Source organism: Oryzias latipes, chromosome 10, assembly GCF_053564925.1.
Source record: "Oryzias latipes strain Hd-rR chromosome 10, Olatipes_Hd-rR_3.1".
NCBI lineage: Eukaryota > Metazoa > Chordata > Actinopteri > Beloniformes > Adrianichthyidae > Oryzias > Oryzias latipes.
The window spans coordinates 8,255,949-8,281,541 of NC_136246.1; the positions used below are offsets into that span (position 1 = coordinate 8,255,949).

At 39.0% G+C, this 25,593-nt stretch overlaps 1 protein-coding gene across 18 annotated transcripts in view; it reads left to right on the forward strand.

Annotated features, from left to right (window-relative positions):
* The first annotated feature begins 772 nt into the window (after window positions 1-772).
* fam13b (family with sequence similarity 13 member B) overlaps window positions 773-25,593 on the forward strand; it is a 57,535-nt gene continuing 32,714 nt past the window's right edge. For 12 of the 18 annotated variants that reach the window (XM_020706382.3, XM_020706385.3, XM_011479846.4 and 9 more), the window contains exons 1-6: window positions 773-1,080; window positions 12,299-12,450; window positions 13,815-14,036; window positions 16,235-16,447; window positions 17,380-17,557; window positions 17,676-17,820. In XM_020706382.3, coding sequence (XP_020562041.1) covers window positions 13,871-14,036; window positions 16,235-16,447; window positions 17,380-17,557; window positions 17,676-17,820 — 702 coding nt within the window. In that variant the 5' untranslated portion in view covers window positions 773-1,080; window positions 12,299-12,450; window positions 13,815-13,870. Of the gene's footprint in view, window positions 1,081-11,655; window positions 11,688-12,298; window positions 12,451-13,814; window positions 14,037-16,234; window positions 16,448-17,379; window positions 17,558-17,675; window positions 17,821-25,593 lie in introns of those variants that run through there. The other 6 variants (XM_020706384.3, XM_078953932.1, XM_078953933.1 and 3 more) reach the window with 2 other exon arrangements.

A 25,593-nucleotide genomic window follows, 5' to 3' on the forward strand; every position in this document is an offset into this window, starting at 1 on the left:
CCCTCAATGAGACTGGTATGGCGCCTCAGCAGAAGATTAAGGAGAACTAAGCTGGCTGCCAATAGATGGGCTTAGCAGTCTCAAAGTGAACACTAACAAATGTTTGCGACAGAGACTGTAGATTGGATATGGAATATGAATATCGCCTTTTTAAGAATTTTTTTTTCACATTTAGAACAAACAGGAATACAAACATACTCAGTTATATAATGGATGTTTTGAATGTTTACAATTTTTCATCATCATTGATATTTGTTCTTTTTCATACATGTAGAATTGTAGATTAAATTGTTTGAGATCAGTTCTGATGTTACAACTTTCATTGTAATTCTAATTTTAATTGTTATGTTGTTTTTATTCCTTCCTGAGGGAGGGGTAAATATTGTCAAATTGAGACAAAAAATTCACAAGGACAGTTTTCTCAGCTAATCCAACCAACTTCATGGGTTGGAGTTTAGAATTTCCAACTTCCACTTTTAAGGACCACCCTAGTGGACATGCTATGTAAGTAAAGTAGATCCATTATAAAACAGCCAGAGATTGTATGATTGCTTTAAAAGGGTGTAATACATGTGTGACAATTATACAATCAGGTCTAAGGGTAGCTTCAATGTGAAAAGAAATGTGTATTAAAAAATGAAAATAAAACAACTGACTTTAGAGCAAAAATAAAAGATCGTTTAGAAATCAGCTTCCAACACTACTGTCGTGTGAGAACGGGGCCTGGCAGCGAGGCGGGGTCCGTATTTGGCAGTGATCCCCCGCTGTCTTCACAGCCAGAGGGGCGGGGTCAGTGTTTGGCAGGTTCGTCCCCAGAGGCGGTGCGTGTGCGCGTGTGTGTGTTTCCTCGTAACGACAGCAGAACTGGCTCTGGAGTGTGGACCAGCTTCCAGATAAGAAAACGCGCTAAAGTAGATTTATATATATTTTTGCCCATTCTGCAATGTTCGCAACGCTCTCCATGCACCGTCTGCTGTGAATCCGTCAAAGTTTTGGTTTCCACCGACGTCGGCTCCAGAAACGAAAGCAGCTAATTGATGCGTCTCAGTCTGGCTGCGGCTTCCTGTTTGCTTTGACCCGGTAAGGCTCCCCGGAGCGGCTCACTTATTACCCCGCCGTGCTAACAACTCCTGCCCGGCTTCTTTCAGCATCTCAGAGGCTAGCCCATGCTAGCCTGCTTTGCTAGTTTTAGCTTTTAGCCATTATTGTCTATTTAACACTCATTTGTACATTCAGCGGTGATAATTCATCTGTGTCTCCACATTTGAACATCATAGGAGGGGTGGAAACGATTTTCACGGGCTTTTGGCTTCCTTCGTGTCCGCTGGAAGCGAGCGGCTAAAGGCTAGATGGCTAGGAGGAGCGGCGGCACTTCCATCCCATCCGCGGCTCTTCGCGCATCAAGCTAACCGGAAGGCACAAACCTAAAAATAATTTCCTGGCTGATTTAAATAGTTACATCATTTTAATCGCACTTGCAGACATTTTGAGCTCTAACAATGCCCATCTTTTAGTTTGTCGATTTAGCCTTTAACACAGACAGTAGGTGTTTAGTGTTTTGTGTAATAAAAGGATGAATTCAGTCCCAGTTCTGACTGACTGTCATCAGGGCCGCACAGAAAAACATGACTGAATTTCTGTTTTTGGGTGTTTGAAAGGATTTAAATGAAGGCGGTTGCTTTATTTTATTTTATTTTTTATTTTTTTTGACGGTCCGTTTCTGGAAGGCTTCTTCTTCATGCATCGTCAGGCTTCCATACGGGCTTCACTTAGTGACTGTGGAATGTTCTGGTGTTTTTGTGCCAAGTGTTTGACACCAGGGCGCTTTTTTACCTGTCCTCCTTTTTGTTGCTGTTTTGAGCTGCTGATCAAAATCGATTGTCTCAATTTCCCAAACGTTTGTGTCTGCTGTGCTGCTAATGAAGACAGACTAAAGTGTCTTTGTGGTCAACACTAAAGCTTTTAAGAACCGCAATGGAGGATTTTTGTGCAACAATGTTATTTTTCATAGATTGGCTCAAAAATCCTTTCCGGTTCAGTTCAATCACCTTTTTTTTATGTAAAGCTTGATATGGTTAGATTTACCAATCTAAAAATAGCTCCAAGCTACTTTTTTAAAATGCACATTATTATCATACACTAATAATATGTTCGACCTTTTGAAATGCACATCAAAGTTAGCAAAATATTTTACATTTTCTAGCATATTGATGCAGAATATGGTCAAATATTAACGTATATACTGCTAATAATTAGTCCCTGTAATAGTACACATCAAATAATATGAGGTGAGTGTGGCCATTAACCTTTATTCTTAGTGAATCTTGCTTTACGTGAAAGCTGTCACGTATTCACATACCAACTGTGTTTAAACTCTCCAGCCTCCTACAGTGTGAGATAAGGCCTGGATGTAACCTAGGACACGGTTTCAAATGCAAAGAAAATATGTGCTCGCATGCAGCAGGAGTTTCATAATGGCACAGCTGCCTGCAGCGTCCGACTTTTGTTGCCGGGTCACCGAGTTGTTGTTTTAGACCGGATGAGGGGGCCAAACTAAACCGAAAAGATGGAGCCAAAAGCGGTCGGTTTTCATCTGCTCCTGTTCATTCAACATCTTTTAAAATCATGTAGTATCTATAAAGTTTTTCAAAGACCCACTCTGATCCTCTTTTGATCTGTCGGCAAAGTGGTCCAAGTGGTCTTTTAATTATGATTATGTCGTTTTCTAGGACATAGTTTCTGCAGAGCAGCAGGAGCTCATTAGAAATTCACCTCTGAGTGGTGGGCTGGACGATTGGCATCCGTTTGTATGCTCTCCCGGTAGCTTACAGCGCCTCACACCCCCAAGCTAAAATTACCAGTGCAATAAAAATGGCGAGCAACATCAGAGCTATCCAGCCGTATGCGATCTTGTCGTGCACAAGTGCATGGGAATGGAGCAGAGCAGGGAGTTTGTGGCTCTTTATCAAACGGCGTTTTATACTTGGAAACTCAATTTTGAGCCTAATTGTCTTTGTATATGTCCTCCATCATGAGAAAAATGGCACACGAACATGTGAAAAACACCATTTTTATCGGGATGGGGCTTTGAAAACCTGATCATCAAGCTCCGGCTCATCATATCAAATGTTTTTAAGAGTCTGCAAAGTGGATTTCTGCATGTCATTGCTGTTTAAAAACACCAGTTGCTGCTGCTGCTGCTGCAAAAAAAAAAGCTTACTGAGCAGGGAAAACAAATCTACTGATCGCTCTGCTATTTACATTAGTTTTGCTGCTATATTAGTTTTATATTCTTTTTTAAAAGATATACCTCACTAGAGGGCAGATGGAGAAATCCTGACCCGCAGGAAGAAGTAATCTAGGGGTGAGAAAACATTCCCAGTAGGTTTAAGGTCAGTGCTTACCAGGTCGCTGTCTGCTAAATGTGTCGGGCCTCCAGAGAGATTGCACGGCAAGTAAAGTCACATGACTTGAAATGCAGCCTATAGTAATCCTTGCCACTAGTTCAGTCGGCTTTGTCTCACATTACAGACTACTCAATATACTCACAAATGTTTCTGTGTCTGTGTGAATATTGTAAATAGACAACTTCAAATGTTCATCTTTTATGTGGTTTTCTATGTTTTGGTAATCTATAAAAAGCTTTTTTTATAAACGTAGCTGTTTGGTGCAAGAGATTTTTTTCTCATCAGATGGGTAAAAGTTATTAATTTTAATCAATTGGATTTTCCAGCTGGTTCAGACTACAGGTGACTGACGGAAACCCCTCTTCTCATGGGGGCGTTTTTCAGAAGGAAAACAGAAAAAACTCCTTTGGGATTGAAAATCAAACATTTCATAGACGGTGTGAAAACGGTAAAAGCAGAGAGCAAAGATTGATTAGAAATCAAAACTGGAGTTCTATAGAAGAAAAAAACAGTTGTTGTTATCTGATGTTTTCATGATGTTGTGACTTCCTCGCTGTTTGCATTTAACGTAACATCATGTTTTAAAATAACACCTATGATATCGTTTTTCTTTGTAAAATAATGGAATCATTTGGTTTCTGGGGTTGTGACTTCAAACTTGGAGCATCAAACCACAAACAGCAAAATCCGTTTCAAGGCTGTTGCTACCAAAAATGCTCTGTCGAGTGCGTTCTAGTATTTCTCATTCTGAAAAGCTCAAGCTAGCGGTAGCTCCCAAAACATCTGCTGCATTGATCTGCAAACATTTTCACAGCTTGGATTTAGTTGAACTTTGTATTGGAGCCAATTTCCAAAAGGGCACCTTAGAATAAAATTAGTTTTTGATAAATTTACTCCATTACTTGTGTTCAAGAAAGTAAAAGCAGGAAGAAATAAATCGATTAAAATAAAAAATGGAACTTGGGCGAAAATATCTGAGATTTTATTTTTTTGCCACATCACCCAGCTCTACATGTAACTAGAAAAAAGAACAATTACTACATTCATTTTTATTCATTATCTTTCTTAAATGTATTATTTACAAACTTACATGTAACAAGGGACACAATCATAAGTGAGCTGGCAGGCGAATTCTTTGATAATGTGCCGTTTCCTGTTTTGTGTTGGATAATGCCCTTAGAACTGCAGTATTACCTCTATGCTTGGTCACTTATTGCATGTTCCTTGCTTGTTGTTATGCGGCTTCCTCTGACAGTCAGTGTTTTCATCTAACATTTACTCCCACTCAAAAAATAAATGGAAAGAAGAGACCGCATCTGGTAATGTTGAGATAGGTTTTGTCATTGCTACAATGACAGCAGACAGTACAGCAGACACACTAGAGAATTTCACCATCAGGTGAGTGCCGAGACCACCACCTGTTCTGTCTGCTGCTCTTCGATCTGAGGCCAGCTTGGCTTACCGCAATCCTGAACACCTCCTCCTGGAACAAATGCCAAATCAAAACCAGGTCACTTAAATTTAACGGGATTGGGGGAGATTAACTGCTGTCAAAACTTGAAAATGTAGCAAACTGAAATTTTCACCTTCAGACCCTGTTTAAGATCAATTTACAACAAAAGAGAGAGATATGTAACTCAGAAAGCACAAACAACACTACAGACTGTTTATCTCCTGCTGTGTAAATGTTGACATGCGTAAAATTGTAAAGCTTTTAAATAATAATTATTTTTTTAAGTGTTGGTCTTATTTTTGCATGATCAAAAGCTTTATTTTTAACAGGAAGAAGAATGTTAGATGGCTTATTTTCAGCGAATCAAACTTCTGGGAATAGAAAAGAGAACTTGAATGACTTTTCAATTGTTTGGCAAATGACCAAACTCTATGCAAATGTGTCAAATGAATTGATGCCTTTCTTCCAGTCCCACAGATGCCAACACAGTACAGTGCTGCATTTTGGTTTCCACTGTAGGAATTTAAAGCCTTTTTTGTGTTCCTGCCTCTTAAGGAAACATCACACTGATTTGCTTTTTTTCCCCAAAACTTTACAGAAGAAAAAAACTACATTAACACGACAATGCTGGGCTTTAGTTGAAAAATCAAGCAGTTCATTAAATTTCACAAGTTAAAATTTAAACTGAAAGTGCATCATGGATTAAGTTATTGTACACGTTTAGAATGGAATAAAACAAACATTTCTTGAGTTATGACATTTTTTTTAGCAAATGTTAACCAACGTGGCAGCTTGTTTTTTTGTGCCAGTGGAATTTTTGGTTAAATCTGTGCTGGCTGGGCTCGTCTCAGTGCCTGGAAGAGGTGGCTCTATTCACGCATCCATCTCCATTGTATCCCCAGGCTTTAAACTACATTGACTTAATTTATTCCAAAATGTCAAGAGTTTAGCTGCAATCTTCTCCCCTTTTCCTTTTTAGTTAAACTATTGAAAATAGCTGAGTAAAAAGAGGAAAGTTGGACTTTTTCATTATCGAAAAGTAAAAGTTGATGCAAGTGTGATTGAAGCCTGTGAACTAAATTGAAGGGCAGATTTCATTCAGGTATTATTTGTCAGGAACAGCGAGTTATTAATTAATCAGTGCAAAGGCCAGCCAAGTTACTGAATTATGAAATAACAGGGTTAGTTACCATTTTGCTCTTCTTTGTTTTTCCCTGATTGCCCGTTTGACTGGCTCCTTATTTGTCACTTATTTAGTAGTGTTCTAGTCATGTTTCTTGTACATATTTGGTAACATTTTCTAAATTACATCAGGGTAAGAAATACCACCCAGACTAATACTACAATGAAAACTACAAAGATATATTTCATGCTAGGAATATTTAATGGAAAACAGTAATGTTTACATTTTTAAAATCCTTTTGTGTGGAGAGAACCAATATAAGACATTTTAATCCACCAGTTTACAATGACGCGTTCTAATGACCACCCAGCTTTATTTATTCGTGATTTGAGCAGTACAGGGGATACACGTCTATGTCAATGGCAGGCAGTAAACGGTGCTGAAAAACTGGTATTAGAGGTTTTTTTTTCTTCCTTTTGCATTGATGTGCAGTAGACTGTCATTTGCCAAACTTTTTAGGCTTTGAATTCTCATGTATGTGTGTAAATAGTAGACTGATGCAGCTGCAAATCGTGGAGTTTGGAGCCACTGAGATCCTCGTGAAACTGCAATCTAGTATAAACAGATTAATAATAAACATCCTGCTGTACAGCTTCCTGTGAAACTATTTATAGGAACCTTAATGGCTAACTGTGATGTTGGCAGGCTTATTGTGAGCACTCATCAAATTCACCTGGCATTAGGGCAGAAAATCAGTCATATGCCAGTTTTTTATGTGATCTCAACATTTTTATTCCTTTATTAGTTGTTTTTAACGTTAGCTGCAATGCACTCTTTAAAAAGACGTTGTAAAATGTTGTTTTTTTTCTGTCTTTGACAGCACAGATGAGGATCTTGGTCACATGGTCAGTGCCTGATAGATGAGATCTGAATCGCGCCTGTCACAAGTGTTGTTTGGGTGTGGGCTTTTATAGATGGCAAATGTGAAACTGACACTGAAGAGAGTACAAGGAAGTTATGTTGTACAAAGGTCACAACACATAGCAGAAGTACCAGACATTGTTTTCAATCCTAATGTTTTCTGGAGTTTAAAGTCACTAAACGGTAAGGCATCTCGGAGTCAAAACTGTGTGTTTTCATCTTGATAGACCTTTAGTTTTTACCATGTTTATTCATTGAAGACATCTAATGTTTTGTTATTCGAACCACCTTTATGAGATTTAGCTGAGAAATCTACATTCTATAAATTAGGGATGCATTAACATGAAAAATTGTGGCCGAAGCCAAATAAGTATTAAAATGGTTGGCCAAATACTGTAGTTACCGAAGGTCAAATGTGGATGTTGACTTTTATTATAACTTTTTTAATGTTCTACAACCTACAATAAATTTTAGACATGTTTTTCAAAGTAAATGTTTACTTCCCAGGTAAGCACATGAGGAATACCACCCCTTCTGTATCGTGTAACAGGGTACAGTCCATGTACTCCACAATCCTTGGAAAGCTAATGGCTTCCAAAACACTATACGGTTGGTCATCTAAAGCTCTGTACTCCTATTTTTGATTCTGTTTGCTTTGACATTACCCTTTGAAAACGTTTTCGTCTTTCCAAATACGTCAGCCATGGACGGAGTGCTGGCTGCTAGCTTTCCTTTTAGCTGCTGTAGCAGTCTCTGTCTCTCGAATCCGTCATCCTGTTCCAGGTGTCACCTTTTAAATGGTTTATTGAGAAAGCGGTTTTAAAAGGTTTAAGCCCCTTATAATTTGGTTCCACATTCATTGCATTTTTAGTTTTTTTTGTTGCTCTTAAGTTGCAAGATCATCCATGCACGTTGATGAACCAAACGTTGATCACATGCCAGTATTTGGCTGTACTTTAAATCACTCCCACCGAAGGCCAAATTTGGCTTTTTTACAATACGATCAGTTGCAGAATATCTGGTGCATCCCTACTTTAAATGTTTGCAATCTATTCCTGTCAGTTTGTCACATGATATCTTTGTGATTGTAATTGTTTTGCAACTGATGATAAACAGTGTAAAGATAAACATCTTAAGAAATGTTACCGTGATGCAAGTTGAAGAAAATTCCTGAGTATTTCAATAACTTAAAGTAATTGTTTTACTGTTCGTTGTTTACTATCTTCTAGAGAAACTGAAGCTCTTAACAAGACTTCTGTCTACTTTTTTTTAGAATGGAACACCAAAGTCGCTTTCATAATTAACACATTCTTCACTGTCTTAATTAAATGAATATTTTGTGGTTATTGTCAGGTGCCTTTATTTGGTAAAAGCTGCCAGCCCTGCAGTGGCTTGTTCTTGCATGGCTTGAGAATGTTGACAGGTTGACCTTCATTCTGATCAGTTCACTGCAACCACCTCTAATCAAGAGGTTTATTAAATGTTTGTGCAAGTTGAAATGGGAGTTAAAGGTTTTCCTTACACTTCTACTGTTCAATGTAATGTTTGATTGTTAGGAAGTAAAAGCCTAAGTGGTGGTATAATGGCACCTCGATGTGCTGTAGCACGTTTAGCAACACAGCGGGAGGCAAGCTTCTGCGTGACTATATGTAGAGGAGGAGGATAGACCTGCAGAAACCTCCCTGAGCTTTGCTCCGGTTTGGTTTGGCAGTAATACGTCTGACAGGTTTACTAGAAAAAGTATTTGGAGATAGGAAACTGGCGTGTATTTTCTAGTCTCTTCTAGTAATTGTGAGTTCAAATCAAATATAGTCTTAGTCCAGCTTTAGAAACTCTTAAAGTAAAGGTTTTTAGTTATTCCAGCTTTTCTTTTTCTCCTTAAATACTGATGTTGGGTTTTGCAGCTTTACCAGCAATGAATCAAAGGGAAAAAAAGGTTAATAATATTACATTTTTCAGTCATTATACACTTTGCATAAATTAAGCATTACTTTAAGCCTTTTTATAGTTTTTCTGAGTCACAATGAATCGTTTAGAACACATTGTACAAATCTAAACCCATTTTAGGTACATGTTTAAGGCTTTTCTGCCTCTGCTGAGCCTAAACCAAGCTTCCACAAAAAAACCTGTGCTGTTGAAAATATCAGAGCTTTGTAGATGCACTGTTGCACTGTTCATACTCTTAAAATATGATCAGTTAAAAAAAAAACTATTTTCTGTTTGTTAACTTTACAATGTGATCAAATACTAAAAGCATCAAACAAGGGAAAGACAATGGCCTTTTTAAAATATTACAAAAAGTTACTTTGAACTACTTTAAGTCGTTTTTAGGAATATTAGTTTTACTGGTGTACTTTTTAATCATACTTTTACGTGCATGTCTAGGTTTAGTATAGGTACAGATTTTCAGTACTTTTTCCATTGATGTTCAGATTAAATCTGTAATTCCCTGTGAAAGCAATTCAGGGTTCAGGAGATGGATGAAGAAACAGATGGAAATGAAGAATTATGTAACTAATAAAATGAAGAAAAACAAAGACACTGTTCTACTCTACTTTAAAGTTGCAGGTCCTTCACCACATTGTATTAGTGAGGTATTGCAACGTCTAGTTCTTCTTATGTTTCTTCTACCATCATCATTTTTTGAGTTTTGTTATCCAATTTATATCTTTATGCTCTGTTAGGAACATGTGGTCAGTCATTTCATGCCTCCTGGTAGCAAGACCATCCTATTTTGTGTTTTCATTCTTGTTTGTCTTGGAGCAGAAGTCCTGGTGTGAACCCCCTTTTGCTTTAGCTCCTTTCTCAGATGCATCCTGCTAATTGACACTTAAGTCACATCTTTGTGGTCCTTGTCTCTTTTTCTGGCTGCAAAACATTAGCCTTTGCTGTATTTGGAGTTCAGGTTCAGGTAAAAAAAACACACACTAGCTTTTAGATTAAGTATGTCGTGTCATTTAAAGCTTCTTGTAGCATAGCCGTTAATTTTAGGCACTGAAGTCCAGTAGCAAAACACTGTTGAGCTTAGATCCAAAAAATCTGTTCCTACAAATCTACCTTCTTCATGCTCCATAGCATTAAAAAGATGCATGAATACAATGAACGGTCATGACAATTCTCTGACTTCCACAAACCCTTTCTATGTAAGTCAGCTTTTCCTTCACACTCTACTTCTCTTTGATGCTTTCTGCAGTTAGATCATCAGTGTTTCTGAACCTGGACTGCCATTCTTTCTATTACTGCATCTGGTCACTTAGCTCTATCATTAATAATGATAAAGTAAAATAAAGATAAAAATACATAATAAAACATCAAGAAATATTGCATTCATGTGTCTCCTTAACTTAATTTTTTTGTCAGTTGACAAAAACATTATGCAGTGCACTGTTACAGTCTTCTTTAAAGACAGACATGGGAATATAAAGTTCTCCTAATTGTATGACGGCGTTCGTATCTATGGGTCTAAAAAGGCCTTTGAGTCAGTTACCTCCAGATGCAGGTTCTGTGCTATTTAATCCGTTAGCTGGTAAAAGTCATTGTGATTACACAAACTTCAACAATTTATTGTTGTACAAAGTAGTTTAGTTTGCTGAGAACAAAATACTTCAGTCTTGGTTTGTGTTTGTAATGCCTCTGACCCGGTTCTAGGATTTCAGCTGGAACACTGCTTTGCCTTTTAAAAAGGCTTACATTCTAGGAGTGCCAGGTTACCTAGCTTTACAAGGAAAAGAGGCTCAATTTGAACTAAAAGCTTTGGAAAAAAAAAAAAGTCCTTTAGTCAAACTATAATAGGATTGACATTTGAAAGAAAGTCTGAAAGCAGAAGTCAGATTTTTCAATCTCCAAATAGTTTCTGAAGTAAAATCGTCTTTTTTTAAGTTTGTGGCTTTTCTCACCATTCTCTTTGTATCTCATCCATCATACACAGCTTCATACCATGGTATCAGATCATTTTTTTCCTTTACGTTGTGCCTCAAACTAATATAAAATAAAAACTCTGCTTCATCTGCTACATAACACTGGGATATATGATCAAGATGCATTCTAATTTTGGAGCTTTGGGTACTGCAGGGCGGAGCTACTCTCATTTGGTGATTTTTGTTCCTGGTCCTCTTGAGGTGGAAAAGCTGCCATCTTAAATAGGTCAGATGGGAAAGCATGCAGCTGAAGATGAATGCACTCAAGACATGTTAAAGGAAAAAGATCACAGACCAAAAATAATTCACTTGTGCTGTTCATAGAGTCCCTTTTATCATTAGTTATGAAGTTTATTTTTTTGAGACCGCTTTTTCTTGGAAAAAGTTTAAGTTTTACCATTCATTTATTTCCCAAACCCACCAATCCCAGTTACTTTTGGGTGAAGGTTCAGTACATCTTGGATGGAGCTCCAGTCCTTCACAGGACCACACACTCACATTCACACCTCGGGACAAATTTAAGTCACTAATTAACCTATGAAGCATATTTTTGGACGGGGAAAAACCTACACAAGCACAAGGAGGATATGCAAACTACAATAAGCAAAAACCTAGGCAGGATTTGAACCAGGACCTTTTTGTTGTAAGGCAATAGTCCTAACCACATACCACCATGCTGTCCCAAGATTTACCAACTGGCTATAAATAAATGTTCTTGGTCACAAAAATCCAAGTGAGCGTTGCTTAAGAGCAGCAGTTTAACTTTAGTTCAGGTTTGGATGTTGTGGCGTTCAAAGGAGTATAAGACTCACTAGCTGGGTGATTGGCTGCAGTATATTAGGAAGTATTTCTGGCACATTCTGATGGTGGGTTTTCTGTTTTTTCACCTAATTAATATTTTCAACACTCTAAAATGTAGAACTGTTGAATGTTTTTATGTTTGTCTTTTCGCTCTGCTTTTATTGCTTATTGTGTTTACAGATGAACAAAGAATTATCTTTAAGTGCGAAAGAATTCTATTACCTTTATCTACCCTTCTTGTTTTTTGTTTGAACAGTCATTTTATTCAGATATGGACCATGCTTTGTTTGCTTTACCTGTTCACACACTAACATCAAAGGTGGAGTTGAGGTTGTGTTTTTGTACACAAGTAGGTGTGACCAAGATATGACCAGATTTTTGAAATTTTAGAAAGTTTTAACAACGTTATTTTAATCCTGATGACATTTCTCGTTTTCTTGACCAATAAAAGCACATTTATGTGAACTTTATTAGCGTTATACTTTCTTTGAAAACACACAGATCTACTCGAGAGGATGTTAGTTGTCAACAAGCAACTATGGCTTTAAGTTGAAGTTCATTAAATTAGGAAACCTTTTTATTTTTACTGTCTGGATTTTGGCCTGCTTCATTATTTCCTCCTTTCTTTCATATTTTGAATGTTTTTCTTTTCTCTGCCACCTTTGTCGCTCCTTAGAGTAGCTAAAAGGGGATCCTGCTCGAGGATTAGCGGTCTGTCAATGAGGAACTACCGGCTCATCTTCTGCCACAACCTGAAGCAGCCATAGATGGTTCAGTGATTCACTGGCCAGGGGAGAAGAGGAAAGGACGCACTTTCACTGCTACACGGTGAGGAAACCACACACCGGCACACAGACAAGCACACACATACACACACAGTCAGGTATTTATTTGCACTTCAGGCTCTATCCTGTTCATCTCAAAACTGAAAGCACTAAAGCAAAAATATGTATGAGGTTCTTTGTTATATACCTAATTTTTCTCATTCAATCTAATATATTGTTTGCTTTACAAACCTATTGTCTTTTCTAGAACAGACTAACAGGATCTCAGTAGACCTTTTCATTGTCATCGATTAATGTTTTATTCCTCGTCATCACTAAGATGTTAACCATTACAATCATGGACAACGGCTCTCACTCACTGTAGTCGACTGAAGGGACTGAGAAGTAGATTCTTTGACAGACGAAAGCTACCACAAGTCTGTCATTCCCACTGCCATCTGCAAAGCTCATCTGTATGACCAGGTCACCCAAATTTGCACAATTGTGTATCTTTCGCTACAGCAAATCTGTTTCTGTAGACCCAGACTTGGGCCCCCTTGTGGCTACATAGTTGGGCAGTAGCATGAAGGGGCAGTAGCTCATTGCACCGCCTGGGAATCGAACCCTGATTTCCTATGTCCTCGTCCTGCGCTTAACCAACTGAGATATCCAGCAGCACCTTATTTATGTATCTGTATTCTATATATTATCTGTATCTTTTTACTTTGATGGATCCGATATCACGTGATGAGTTTCTCCCTGTAAGGCAAAAAAACTTCAATTCAATTCTATTCAATTAAAAAATACAGCTAACAAGAAGATTACATTCCACTATTTTCCACACTCCAACCAAATGTCTGCATTTAACCTGAGGGAGTGAAGAGCAGCAGTAACAGCTGTGTTTGACCCCTCCTGTCCAAGTCTTGATGCTCAGGTGCCAAGCAGTGATGTATTTTTTAGAGCATATGGTTTGACCGTACCATAGAACGGACCATATGATTACCCAGTGTTGGGGGCAGATACTCCTCCACCTAGCCACTCTGATGGTGTGGAGTAAGACCAGAAATGCCTCCTGAACTAAGAGTTACACTACGTAGGGAACCTGTTCAAAGGTGGGCCCTACCAAAAGTTTATTCCTACATTGGTTTAAGCATCATTTAAGCATCATCCTCATATTCTGTTATTCTTTCTCTTTTCTTGCTTCTAAAGTGAGTTAATGAGATGAGGACATTCTTATCTAAACTTTTACGATAATATTAAGTCCAGACATAATTGCGACCTTTCGGTTTTGTGGTTTTTCTTTCTCCTCCCAACGTTCTTTGAATCTCAATGCAAACATCATAAACTGCGATGCTTCACGTGAAGTTCCCTCCGTCAGCAGAGCTGCCAGTCTTACACTTCTCTATGTGTTGCTCCCTCTTTTGAAAGACGTGAGGTCTTGCCAGGGTTGTGGTGAGGAGGAGGAGGAGGCCGAGTAGGAGGCCATGAGGAAGAGCGTGTCTTTGTTGCCAGGCAACGAGGGCGAGGGCTCAGCCAGCACCGCGCGTGTTTTTGGCGTTCCTTTGGAGGAAGTGACTCGAATGCACACAGTCAGCGGCCATGAGGTTCCTGCTCTGGTGAAACATATTGTGGACTACATCGTGGAGCACGGTGAGTGATGGACACTAAAGCACGGGTTTCTGCTATAGTTTGATCCTGTTTAAACATTTGGTCAAAGGTACGACGAAATAATCTTCGTGAAATCATAAGTAAGAACCACAGATGTTTACGTACTGTACCTCAATGTAGCATCACTCTCGAGAAGGACCTGGCTGCAGACAAGATGGTAACTGACATTATTGTCCAGAAACAGAAATTACAGCTTAATTTAAGCCAAACCCTATCCCAAAAGTGTTCAGAATTGTAGAAAAACCGTTTATCAAAGCTTATAACTGAAAAAACGACAACAAAAAAACGTAACTGTTAGGGATGGCAGATCAAAGAGTGAAATGGAGGGACTACAGGTTCCGATCAAGGACTTCCAGTTCTGGCTGTTGATGTCTGCAGCCAGGTCCCCTTGTAACCGTCTCAAAAATGCTGAACCACAGCGACCAGCAGGAGGCTCCGTCTTCAGGTCTCTGGGGTCAGACGGGTAAATATCAGATCAGTACTCTCCTGCATCATGTTGGACCAAAATGTTTGTTAGGGAAAGCCAGTTTGTAAGATGAACTCTGACACCGGTGATGCGCTCCATGGCTGACTGCCTTCATCATTGCATAACCAGTCTGTTAGCTCCAAATCATCTGAGAAAGGCAAGGAGCTGACCTTCCCATGACCTCCACATAATCTTTTTTCCTCAACCTTTTCTGAGGCTCCTGTCAGCAGTTGAAGGTAAAATCCTCAACAAACTGAAGATAATATTTATCTTTAAACGGTGCTTTAATGGATAAAATAAAATGTGTGTTCAGGACCTTTTGCTACATTATAAAGCAATCCATTAATTAAACCCTTAATGCTGAACGGTATGCTGGTTGTGCAAACACAGATCATGTACATTTAATGCATAAGATTTAATGAATGTATACCTGCTACTAAATGAAAATAAGCATTGATTTACTGCTGTGAAACTTGTTAAAAAACCAAAACAGAGAGAAGAAATACAAAATGAAGCTATTAGAAGATGCAACAGATCTTCACTAGTTTCAAAGTTGACATTAATAGTATGATACTTAAAAAACCTAAATATTAATTTGTCTGCTTTGTGACTTTAAAAGCAGGACTATAGAAACGGTCTGTGTTGAAAACTTTCCTCTTCCAGCCTTTGTTGTCGTGCCAAAAGTGGTAAGATTAAACACAAAGCCAATGTGTTTTTAAATTCTCTCTATTGAGAAGTAAAGCAGGGTGGGGTTTGTCTCACAGAGTTATGCCGTACTAACATTTCAGATGTATTTAAATCAGCAATAGCTGTTCATTTTAACCATTTTATCACAGAATGCCCGAAAACTATCAGATTATTCTGAAAGACTTTGAATGCCAGCGTATTGTTGTACGAGATGACTGGATAGTAACTTATGTAAGAAAGAGAAGACTCGTGAATGTGGGCTAACTGGCCACATTCACGCTGGTGTCAGTCATTTCATCGCTCTGTGATTTTGTCCTGCATTACACTGATAACCGTCTGTGTGGTTTGCATGGACTTTGCACAGATAAGTGAGAAGATTGCACTCAGAAGGTCATTTCTATTCACAAAAAGGCAGATTATCTTCTGGTGGACTTGCATAAGAGCTGCATCAATGTGAAATCGAGATTGTTTGTGCAGAAGCTATGAAGATAAGGGCAGATAATTCAGCTCCAACTACCTATAAGGGTTTGGCCTTAATTTAGAAAAATCCCACAGCCAGTGTTTTTATGTGACGTTACTCAAATTGCTGCTTATATTCACTCTTTTATTGGAATTTTTGAGAGCCAAAAATTGAAATTTCCATCATATCTCAGTAAATATTTTTTCTATGTTTTCTTGAAACATTTCACAGTTTCTTAGCACAAACAAAACGGTGATGACTATAAAAAAGCTAACTTAAATAAGAGTTGCTCATCTTCATTTCCGGACATCTTTGTCCATAAAGCAATTTACAAACTGGACACTAATATGCTCAAAACAAAAAAGGAAATTATTAGATAATTACTAGAGCCAGAACTATCCAGAAACCCTGATTCATTTGGACTTAATCAAAAACTGTGAGAAAATGGAAGACATAATATATGTGATAATAATTCTGAATACAGACTGAGAAGATGAGGGTTAGTCATTCAGGTGGTTTGGTCAGCAGCTGACATGTTAATAGCTTGAGCCGCTTGTGTGTCATCAGGGCATCTGGACTTACAAGGGCTCTTCCTGGTTAATGGCAATGCAGAGCGAGTGGACTGGCTGCGTCGGCGCTATGACAGCGGAGAGGAGGTGGAGCTGGAGAAGGAAGCTGATCTGGCGTCAGCGGTCAGCTTGCTGAGACTCTTTCTGCAGGAGCTCCCCGAGCCGGTCATCCCCACGGCCCTACAAGGACACATCCTCCAGCTGCACCAAGGTGTGTCTGCATGGAAACTTTCCCTTCTCCTCGCCTTTTTATTTCTGTCTCTGATGAGATTTTCTTGCTGTGGTGTTTTGTGAAAACTCTGAGCTCAAATCAAACTTTTGTTTGCTTTAGATCTCAATGTGGACCCTTTTAATTTTTTTTTATATATACGCACATGATATTTATAAAGCAGCCAAATTATATTTATATGTATGCCTATGTAGGGCATATATTTTATATATGCAGATGCATTCGGTTTTTATTTTTAACATTCATTGTCATGTTGATAATGTTCAAGTTGTCATCATGTTTCAGCATTTATAAAACTTTTTTCACAAACAAAATCCTTTGAATTTCTGTGAAACTGAAATATATCTTTATTAGTAGCTCAAGATTGCGAAGCACAAGCTCAGTTTTCTTTCTTTTTTCAGCTCAGACAGTGAATCATAGATGCTTTTAGGGACATTAATGTCATTAGCCTCTAGTTCCCACATTTGTTCTGTTTTGTCCTCCATTTTTCCATCGCTGTCATGTCTAATCTCCTCTAATCCTTTGGTTAACAGAATGTTTTATCTATTGCAGTCATGCCTGTCACTGCAGAGCTGTAGTGTCTAGACACGCTCTTGTTTCTGTTTGTTTTTGTTTTATGCTGTGATGGAACAATGATACGAGATGTAGGATTCACTTTTTTCTGTTTACGTTCTTCATAGCCATCTTTCTTTGTCTCATTTCTTTTTCTCATCCGTAGAAATTTATTTTAAAAGACACATCATCAGGTATTTTGTTGTGTCCACTCTTCTTTAGAAAAATAACATTTGCTCTGCAGCAGAACTATGTATGGCAACAGGTGCTTGTAGTAATTGAAATGTATGTAGGACAAATGCCACTTTCTTTCTTGATAGATTTCATCCTAACAATCTCCTGCTTTTTTCCACTAAACACAGATTATAGAAGCAAAGAAGAGCTGTTCAGCAACCTGAAGAACCTGCTGCAGCAGCTTCCCCAGTTGAACTACTGTCTGCTGCGCTTCCTCTGCCGCTTCCTGAGCAGTGTGGCGTCATTGCAGCAGGAGAGCTGGAACATCGGGGCATTAGCTGCTGTCTTCGGACCTGACATCTTCCAGTAAGACGCACAAAATGACTGCAGATGTTTTGATTATGTCATAGGAAAGCCTCCTGTTCTGATGGGAGCTGGTGTTTTTGTCGCTGCAGTAAATGGTTTCTTTTGTTTTCACCTACAGTCTGTCAACTGAAGGAGATGATCTTCGGGATCAGGAGTCTGTCAGCAGAGTGTTGGCCGAGCTGTTGGACAATCAGGAGGGTCTGTTTGACTCTGATGATGAGGACATCTCCTCCACCAATGACTACAGCTCCCTCAATGAACCGGTGAGAGCTGTGTACTTCCACATGTTGCCATTGTAGCTTTGAATCTGGAAACGAAATGTCAGACATAAAGAGACCCCTTGCTGGATTTTGAATGACGAATAATAGAGAGTTTGTCAGGTTTAGCATCACAGATGTGTATTCGTGTTTGCAGTTTCTGGTCTGCTCAGCACACAAACATCTCATTTCAAGCTTCAATGCTTTCTACAGAGAAACCAGTGGATTGCTTTTTTCAATTATTATACGTATATAGATGTTTTTTACAGTACTTTTGAGCTCTTGTTGTTTTTTTTTATGAGAAACCTTTCTCCACCCTTTGTCCTGTTTGGGTTTGTCAACCCCTCCCCTAAATGACGAGGCCATGACTTTCTTCTTAAATCTTAAATATACTGGTACACGGCAATGCTTTACACTTGTATAGTATTTCTCTCCCCACTGATACTCAATATATAGATGATTGAACTGGAGGTCTCCTTTGATCTAGTTAGTGTTTTCAAAAGTGGCTCTTGGAGATGATCTCAGTAATTACATGGAACAGATCCAGAGCTCAGGATAACATGTCACACGTCTCAGATTGATACTTTTCTTCCACATCCATTACTTTTTTTGTTACTTCATGGTGTTTGGTCAGTTGATGTGTACAGTGGTCTCTCGTTTATTGAGGAGGATACGTTCTAAAAATAACCCGCGATTGGTGAAATTTGCGAAGTAGAATTATAGATTCTTCACTATAGAGACATAAACATTTTCTTTATTCTCTCTTTTGTTTAAACGTTTGAAGTTCAAACCTTTTGTAGACAAAAGGGCCTGTATTATAAAATAAAAACAAAGACCAACTCAAAGATTTTTCCAAATGTGGCAAACTAAAGGCATTCGGTACAGGAGACACAACACAGAGGGGACTGATTGACACAGTCAACAGCCAATCAAAACGCAGAACACAATGCACTAGGAAAACAACATACAAGACTGCACACACAAAAATCAGCGAGAGGTGAACAGCGATATAGCTAGGAACCCCCATATAGCAGATTTAGATTAATCTACAATGTGTGTTGGTTGCAAATTTATAAGGGCAAAATCAACAGTGAAGATGAGCAGTGAAGCAGATAAGAAAGAAAACAGGTTTCAGTGAAATCCTGCAAGTTAATTAAGTTGTGTCAATAGAGCTCTAGCACAGACGTCATCTTTCACATGCACTTGCTTCAACATGGGAGACACCCACAGGATCCAAGCTGAAGAGGACATGGAAGTTTTAGAATGTAAAAGCTGCTGATACAAGCAATGCTGGGTTAAAGGTTTTAGAAGAATTTGTTGTAGAGACTGTAGAAAGGACTAAATTCCCCTCTTTCGGAACATACCAAATCACAACATTTCTTTATATGTGTTCTTTTTGTGCATGTATGTGTGAGAGAGTGTGATTCAGTTTTCCTTACCGATCAACTCCTTCCTCCTCCATCATATGTGTACATGTGTAGCTGTTGACGTTACCAAAACAAAAAGTATACCAAAAACCCATGGTGCAATCCAGCATCATAATTTTTTATTAGAAATCTTTCCTATTTCTCTTAATTGCATTAAAACCACATGTGCAGCAATAAAGGCATGTGTAGCACTACAGTGGTATTTACATATTCTTTGCTAGCTAGCTTGTCTTTCGTGTCTGTGGAACCACAGTTGCTACAATGGGTCGGATTGAATCAGAGCAGTGACTCTCAGAATGTTTTTTTTTTGTTTGCTTCCTCTTTCCCTTTTTACATAATTATTTGGGAATTTTTTTTCTCTATGTTTGCATAACACCCTAAATCCCTTTTATTCATCCCTTTGGCCCTCAATCATCATTCAAGCTCCAGTGACTTCATGGGCTTTGTCACAGGCGTGAACCCAGAGGAAAGCCTTTAAGAACCATCACAGCTTTAAGGGCGGTCATTTGATTTGTAGTCATTTCATAAATTATTCTTAAAGTTGCACTTTTAAAAATATCTGTTTGTGTTTCAGAGAAGTTGTTAACGTCTGGTCAGACAAAAGTCATCACTACAAGTAATTAAAAGTAAAACCAGCCCAGTGTATAAATGTAGGGCCTTCAGACCACTATATCTGCAGTAATGCAGAAAGGAATGGAGTAAACACAAAAGCACAACACTTCTTCATTGTGGAGATGCCGGTAAAATGTAATCCCACAGTCCTGGAGCAGCGCGTGAGCTGGCATAAGTGAGAATCTGGTTAGACTAACCTAACCCTAACTAACCCTAACCCTAACGGGACGGTGAAAATAGAAGGTGAAATAAAGCAGCAGGCATGGATTATCTAACCTAAATGGGGCTCAGAGTAACAGCATTGAAATATATACCCTTTTTTTTCATGAAGTGCTTTGAAGAAGCACTGCAACGTGGGCTTCTCTTCTCATGCATGGATTCATGGACAACTCCTTTGCTTGGACATTCAGAGGATGAGTGCAGTTCTGGATCATCCCGCCTACTCACCACGGAAGTGTTAGGCCTGAGGGTTTTATCTCCTGCAGCTTTAGCAGGAAGTCAAAAGTGCATCTGTATGAGCAAAGATAGTCGAAACCCCAAAATAGGTTACTGAACATTTTAAATGCAGGACTGTTGTTGTTCCGGGGCTGTGAATGGGGGTCATTTGAATGGAAAATGAGCTCCAACTCACATATGAAGCATGTAAATACATACAACAGAATTCCGTCTATATACTGAGTATCTCATTATTGTTAAACAGTAATGCCTTAGTCACAATTGCCCTTATGGATGGGGCTGTCTGCAGGTGAAACATTGGCAAACCTGCATGAGGCATGCAAGTGGCCCGCACAAAATGTTAAGATTGTAGACAACCTTAATTACAACTAGAATGTGGCATAAGGGCATTGCACGACAGCATGTCAAAGCACATCTAACTTGCATCATCCTCATAAATACATTTTACGACACACTTGCCCCACGCATGACAATGGTATGTTCACATTTTCGTGACGTTCCGTAACCCTTGTGCTATCCTAGGCACTTTAACATTGGGAGTTGGGTCATCTAGACCCACTAGACAGTGCTCTGAACCTTTTTTCTTCAATGATTTGTGATCTTCACTGGTGTCCATGGATTACATGAAATCTTTCCACCTTTATCCACCTTTGTCATGGTAGGGAGAATACGTCAATGCAAGGGTGGGGTCATCTAAGATAGAACAAGGGTTAAGGTGGCACCATGTCAATGGAACTGAAAGACACACCTGCACACTTCCTCTTTACAGCCCTCCACGGGCCCAGGCAACCCAAAAATCTGCACCACTAAGGCCTAGCTCCTTATAATCAGCAGAAGCTTTATTTTTTTTTGCTTTAGGACTTGTCTTCTTTACTTTGGTTTAGTGTTTGCATGTATTGCTTGATCTAAACTAATTTTCTAATTCCTAAAGCAAACGCAATAAGCCCTAAAAGGCACAGCCCAGGATTTGAGCCACCATTCTAACTCAGCTGTCTTTGTTCTTGGTCCTCAGCGCTTCAGCAGCCAAGCTAATGATGTCAGTTTAGCTCGCTGTTCCATCCCAAAAGTTTGGAGCGGCTTGTTAAACAAGGTCAGGGAGTGTGGCCTTTTGTTCCAGAGTGGACTCCGCCTTGTCCTTTCTCCCACCCATGCACACCGTCCAGACAGAGACACACTTGTGTTTCAAAATGTAAAAGAATTGTAATCGGTTTTGTCCAAAAACAAGTCCACATGACCAGCAGATTTGAATGTTTAGCTCAGCTGTCATTTATCAGTGTGATTTAAAAGTATAAAGTGTGGAACATGACTTGATGAATGGCAATGCAAGGTCATCCTGAATCCTGACAGGACTCAGCAGCCCTGATCTTTTAATGTTGTTACATCACTTCAAATGCTGTCAAAGGACTTGTTCAGCTTAGCTCCGTCACCCTTTTATGGCTTTCTCTGTCATTTAAAAGACCACTCAGAGCCCAGGGAGCAGTTACACAATTAAGCGTCATTGTTCTTATGTCAGCTTCTCCATGCTAATGGTTTTCACTCCGGGGCTTTGCGATCAAAGAGGACATTTTTCTGTGTCAATGACACATGCAAATATTCCACTGAGCTTCCTCAATAGAATATCTGCCAGGTTAATGGTGGATAAGCCACATTAATGTTCGGTCTTAACCCGTTTTCTATTTCTGATGCCTCTTTTTAGATTAATTTTGCATAACTAATAATGTAGTCATATTCTGGGTAAATTCCTGAGCTTTCACAGATTTTTTTTGCCTGGTTGTGGTTTATCAAACAACAGGATCTGATGGAGTGTGGAATGCCACTCTACATTTGGACTGTCTTTTAGGTTTTTCTGTGAGTTTGTCTGCTTTGAATTGTAATGTCATTTTGGAGAATTGTTTTTCTTTCTACATTCAATGGCATAGAAAGGACAGTTTCACTACATTGTAGGCCTAAATTACTATCATCATCTTCTCTACATGTTCTTAGGCTTAAATCTGCAGATCTGATTCTGTTTGGGTAAGACCAACAATAAAATGTAACTTCATGTTTGTTAAAGGAGCAACGTAGTGTTTGACAAAATCTGATTAATGATTTATGGATTATAGAGACAGGTTAATGTTTTCGTGCTTCAGTTATAGAGTGTCTGAAGCAGCATAGCCCCTGTGTGGACAATACGGCTCCAGTTTGTAGCACTGATCTGTGGCTGAGAGATTTCGGGGGGTGAGTGGTTGGACTTATTCTCACTACTTGTTTGCATGCGTAAAATTGTATTCAGACTGGACAGCTTGGAGAAAGATGAATTGCATTTTATTTACTAACCAGATTGCGTCTGTTAGACAAGCAAAATGACAGGCACACTTGCTTTTGGGACTGCAATATTAGCATGTCTGCAAAACACTCGAAGATGAGGAGAGTAGATGCAATCAGATCAACACAGCAGGCGCAACGCGATTCAGTGAGCCAGAACCAGGAATGTACTTCTGTTTTGTGTCTTTATTATTCTTCATCTGAAGTTGACGTGGATCTATTGGTATTGGCCGATAAAAAGGATATCGGCCTGTCCGTACTTAGCAAAGATTTTGTGGCATTGTAAAGAAGTAATTAAGTCTTGATAATTAAATCTGATGTTGTTTATGTTCTTCTAGTTTCCCATTTTTTTTATCTTGAATGTTTGAGAACCATCAGTTCCTCAGTTCCTTTAACAAGGGCGTTAGCTCAGATACAGATGTGCTGACCCATCTACTGAGAGTGTGCATTGACAGTAAACCAAGAACTGGACTGAACGACCCGCCAGAGTGGTTGCCACAGAAATGTAGACGGGCCAAACGTGGTTTACTGAGGATGTCTGGTTCCAACATGGCAAAGAACATGTCGCGAATAAAAAAACACTGAATTGGGCTTCATTTGGTAGGAACCGGGTTGAGTTTTCAATGAGCATGTGTTGCAATGGCCTGAGCCATTGAAAAAAATTGGCAGTTGCTCCGTGGCTGGGGCGTCAAGCAGTACATTTGATGCACGTCAAAAGAGAGGCGGCAGACGCAAATTTGACGCACAAATCGCATCCGGTGTTAATGCAGCATTAGTCACAACTGCCCTTACGGGGCCGTAGACCCGCTTGGTAAGCTTGGAGAGTGAAAGTATTTGTGTGCTTATTTTCATGGGCGACAGGTCAGCATAAACTCTTCAGCAACATTCGAGTAAGGGTGAAGTAGGTAAGTTGCAGGCGAGTTGTACTGGTTTTTCATTTTTTTCAGCCCCCCCAAATCCTGCTTACTGCTCAAGACACCTGTTGTAAAACAGTCTCAGGGAAACTGCAAAACTGCAAGGCCCAGACCACCAAAAAACCTACAGCACATGTACCGGCCGATCCCGTATGGGTGGACTAGGGTTTGAGTTACACCTGTCAGTTTTTATAATGTTGCGGGAGAAAGCTAGGATTAACATAAACTGCTTATAGAGTTATCTTCAGTATCTTGCTCATCAAGAACTCATCTTCCCGTGTCTGCCGTGATTTTAAGGTATAAATGTTTCATTATTTTAATCCCTCTCTGCTCATAGGACACTAAAGGACACGCTGTCATATTAATGATTCTACACAAATCAGAGTACCTGAAGGGGTTTGAACTGAAACACAACTACTGATTAATTGATTTGAAAATGAATCAGCAGGATGTTATTGATATCCTTCTTTTGATGAGAAAGATATCAATAAAGTTTTGTAGTTTGAAATTGTCTGTCAAGCTGCAGTACATTGTCAGTTCTTTTAAAAACATTTATTTCTCTTCTTTTTTTGCCTTTGGTTTTTATACCATCTTTTTATTTATTGTCTTCAGTTTTATTTGCAGTTGAGGTCAGAAGACCTGTAAGCTCAATCGTAAAGTCTCTATTAGCCAAAACACAACATTAAATGTGGAAACTATCTGAAGGACAACTTTATCCATTGTGTGTCTCACTCTCACACAAACACACACAAAGAATCTTGTGAGTCATCCTCCCTGATATGCACATGTGACGATGCAAGAATTCCCCAGCAGCCAATCAAAGCTTTTTGAATGGCTGTTTCCATAGTGACGGGGCAGCAGATGAGCATATGGGCTTTAATGCTCTGAAGGATATAAGCAAAGGAAGGAAAGTGCTGCAGAAGACAAACAGGCTTTAGCCACTGTCTATTCCAGCTTTTCCTGTGACAGTTGCAGCAATTAATCATTAGTTGAAGCTTTGAAAAAGCTTTTGTCAGTCACATTCAGCGTCACTGTCTCGGACCATTCAGCTACATATATGTAAAATTTCAAGCTAAACTGGCAGAAAAACTAGTAGTTTCCACCATCAATCCACCTAAAAGCTTCTCCCAATGATCCAACTGCAGCCCATTGTTTATTTTGTAACATATCTATTCCTATTTACTCACTCACCACACCACTTAGATATTTTTCTCTCAACTAAAAACAGTAACTTTTGTGTTCTAGTTGTATGAACTACTTCTATGTTTTCAAATCTAAATATTTTTTTTCCTCCCTTTATGTTCCCTAAAATGCTAGTATGGATGCAGGAATCTAAAAATCAAGCCGGACTTTGCCTTTTAATAATGATTTGGTCATGCGACTAAAAGTCCAGTATAACTTATTTAATCATCTTAACATCTTAGTCATAAAATGACTAAGATGTTAAATAAGGTAAGGCTTTCTTGGATGTCCTTTGGCCTCATGCAACAGTTTTTAATTTGATTATCATGTTTGGGAACCCTGCCAAGTCGACGTGAAAATAATATGTCTATCAACACCCCATCTCCAGGTCTGAGCCTCCCTCTCTGATTTCCCCTCCTTCAGCTTTTCCGTTCGGTCCGTCTGTCCTGCTGAGCTCTGAATCTGCGGGTTCATGATCTAACCTGGTGTCCAGCTTTCATGTCTCACTGACACCTGCTGATGGCTGTCTTGTAGAAGCCCACACACTGAGAACGGCCACTGGAAAAACATCTCTTGTGGGTTAATGATTGATAGAAATACACATGCAATAACAACCTATGAATACAATAAACTTGAAACTACTATTTCTACTATCTATTAAATTAAACAGTTTTTCATGAAGTTTGTTTCATTTCTGTAATATTTACAAGACAGTTCCCTTTGGTCTCCCTCATTACTATATTAGAATTCAGTTCATGTTTCCCCCCCACAGTAATTAAACGCTTTTGTGTTTTTTTTCCTCATATATTTACTTTGGGTTTTTCAAAAACATGCTTTTTGAATTGATTGCGTTGGTTTCTTTATAAATCTGCGTCCTCTTAGGT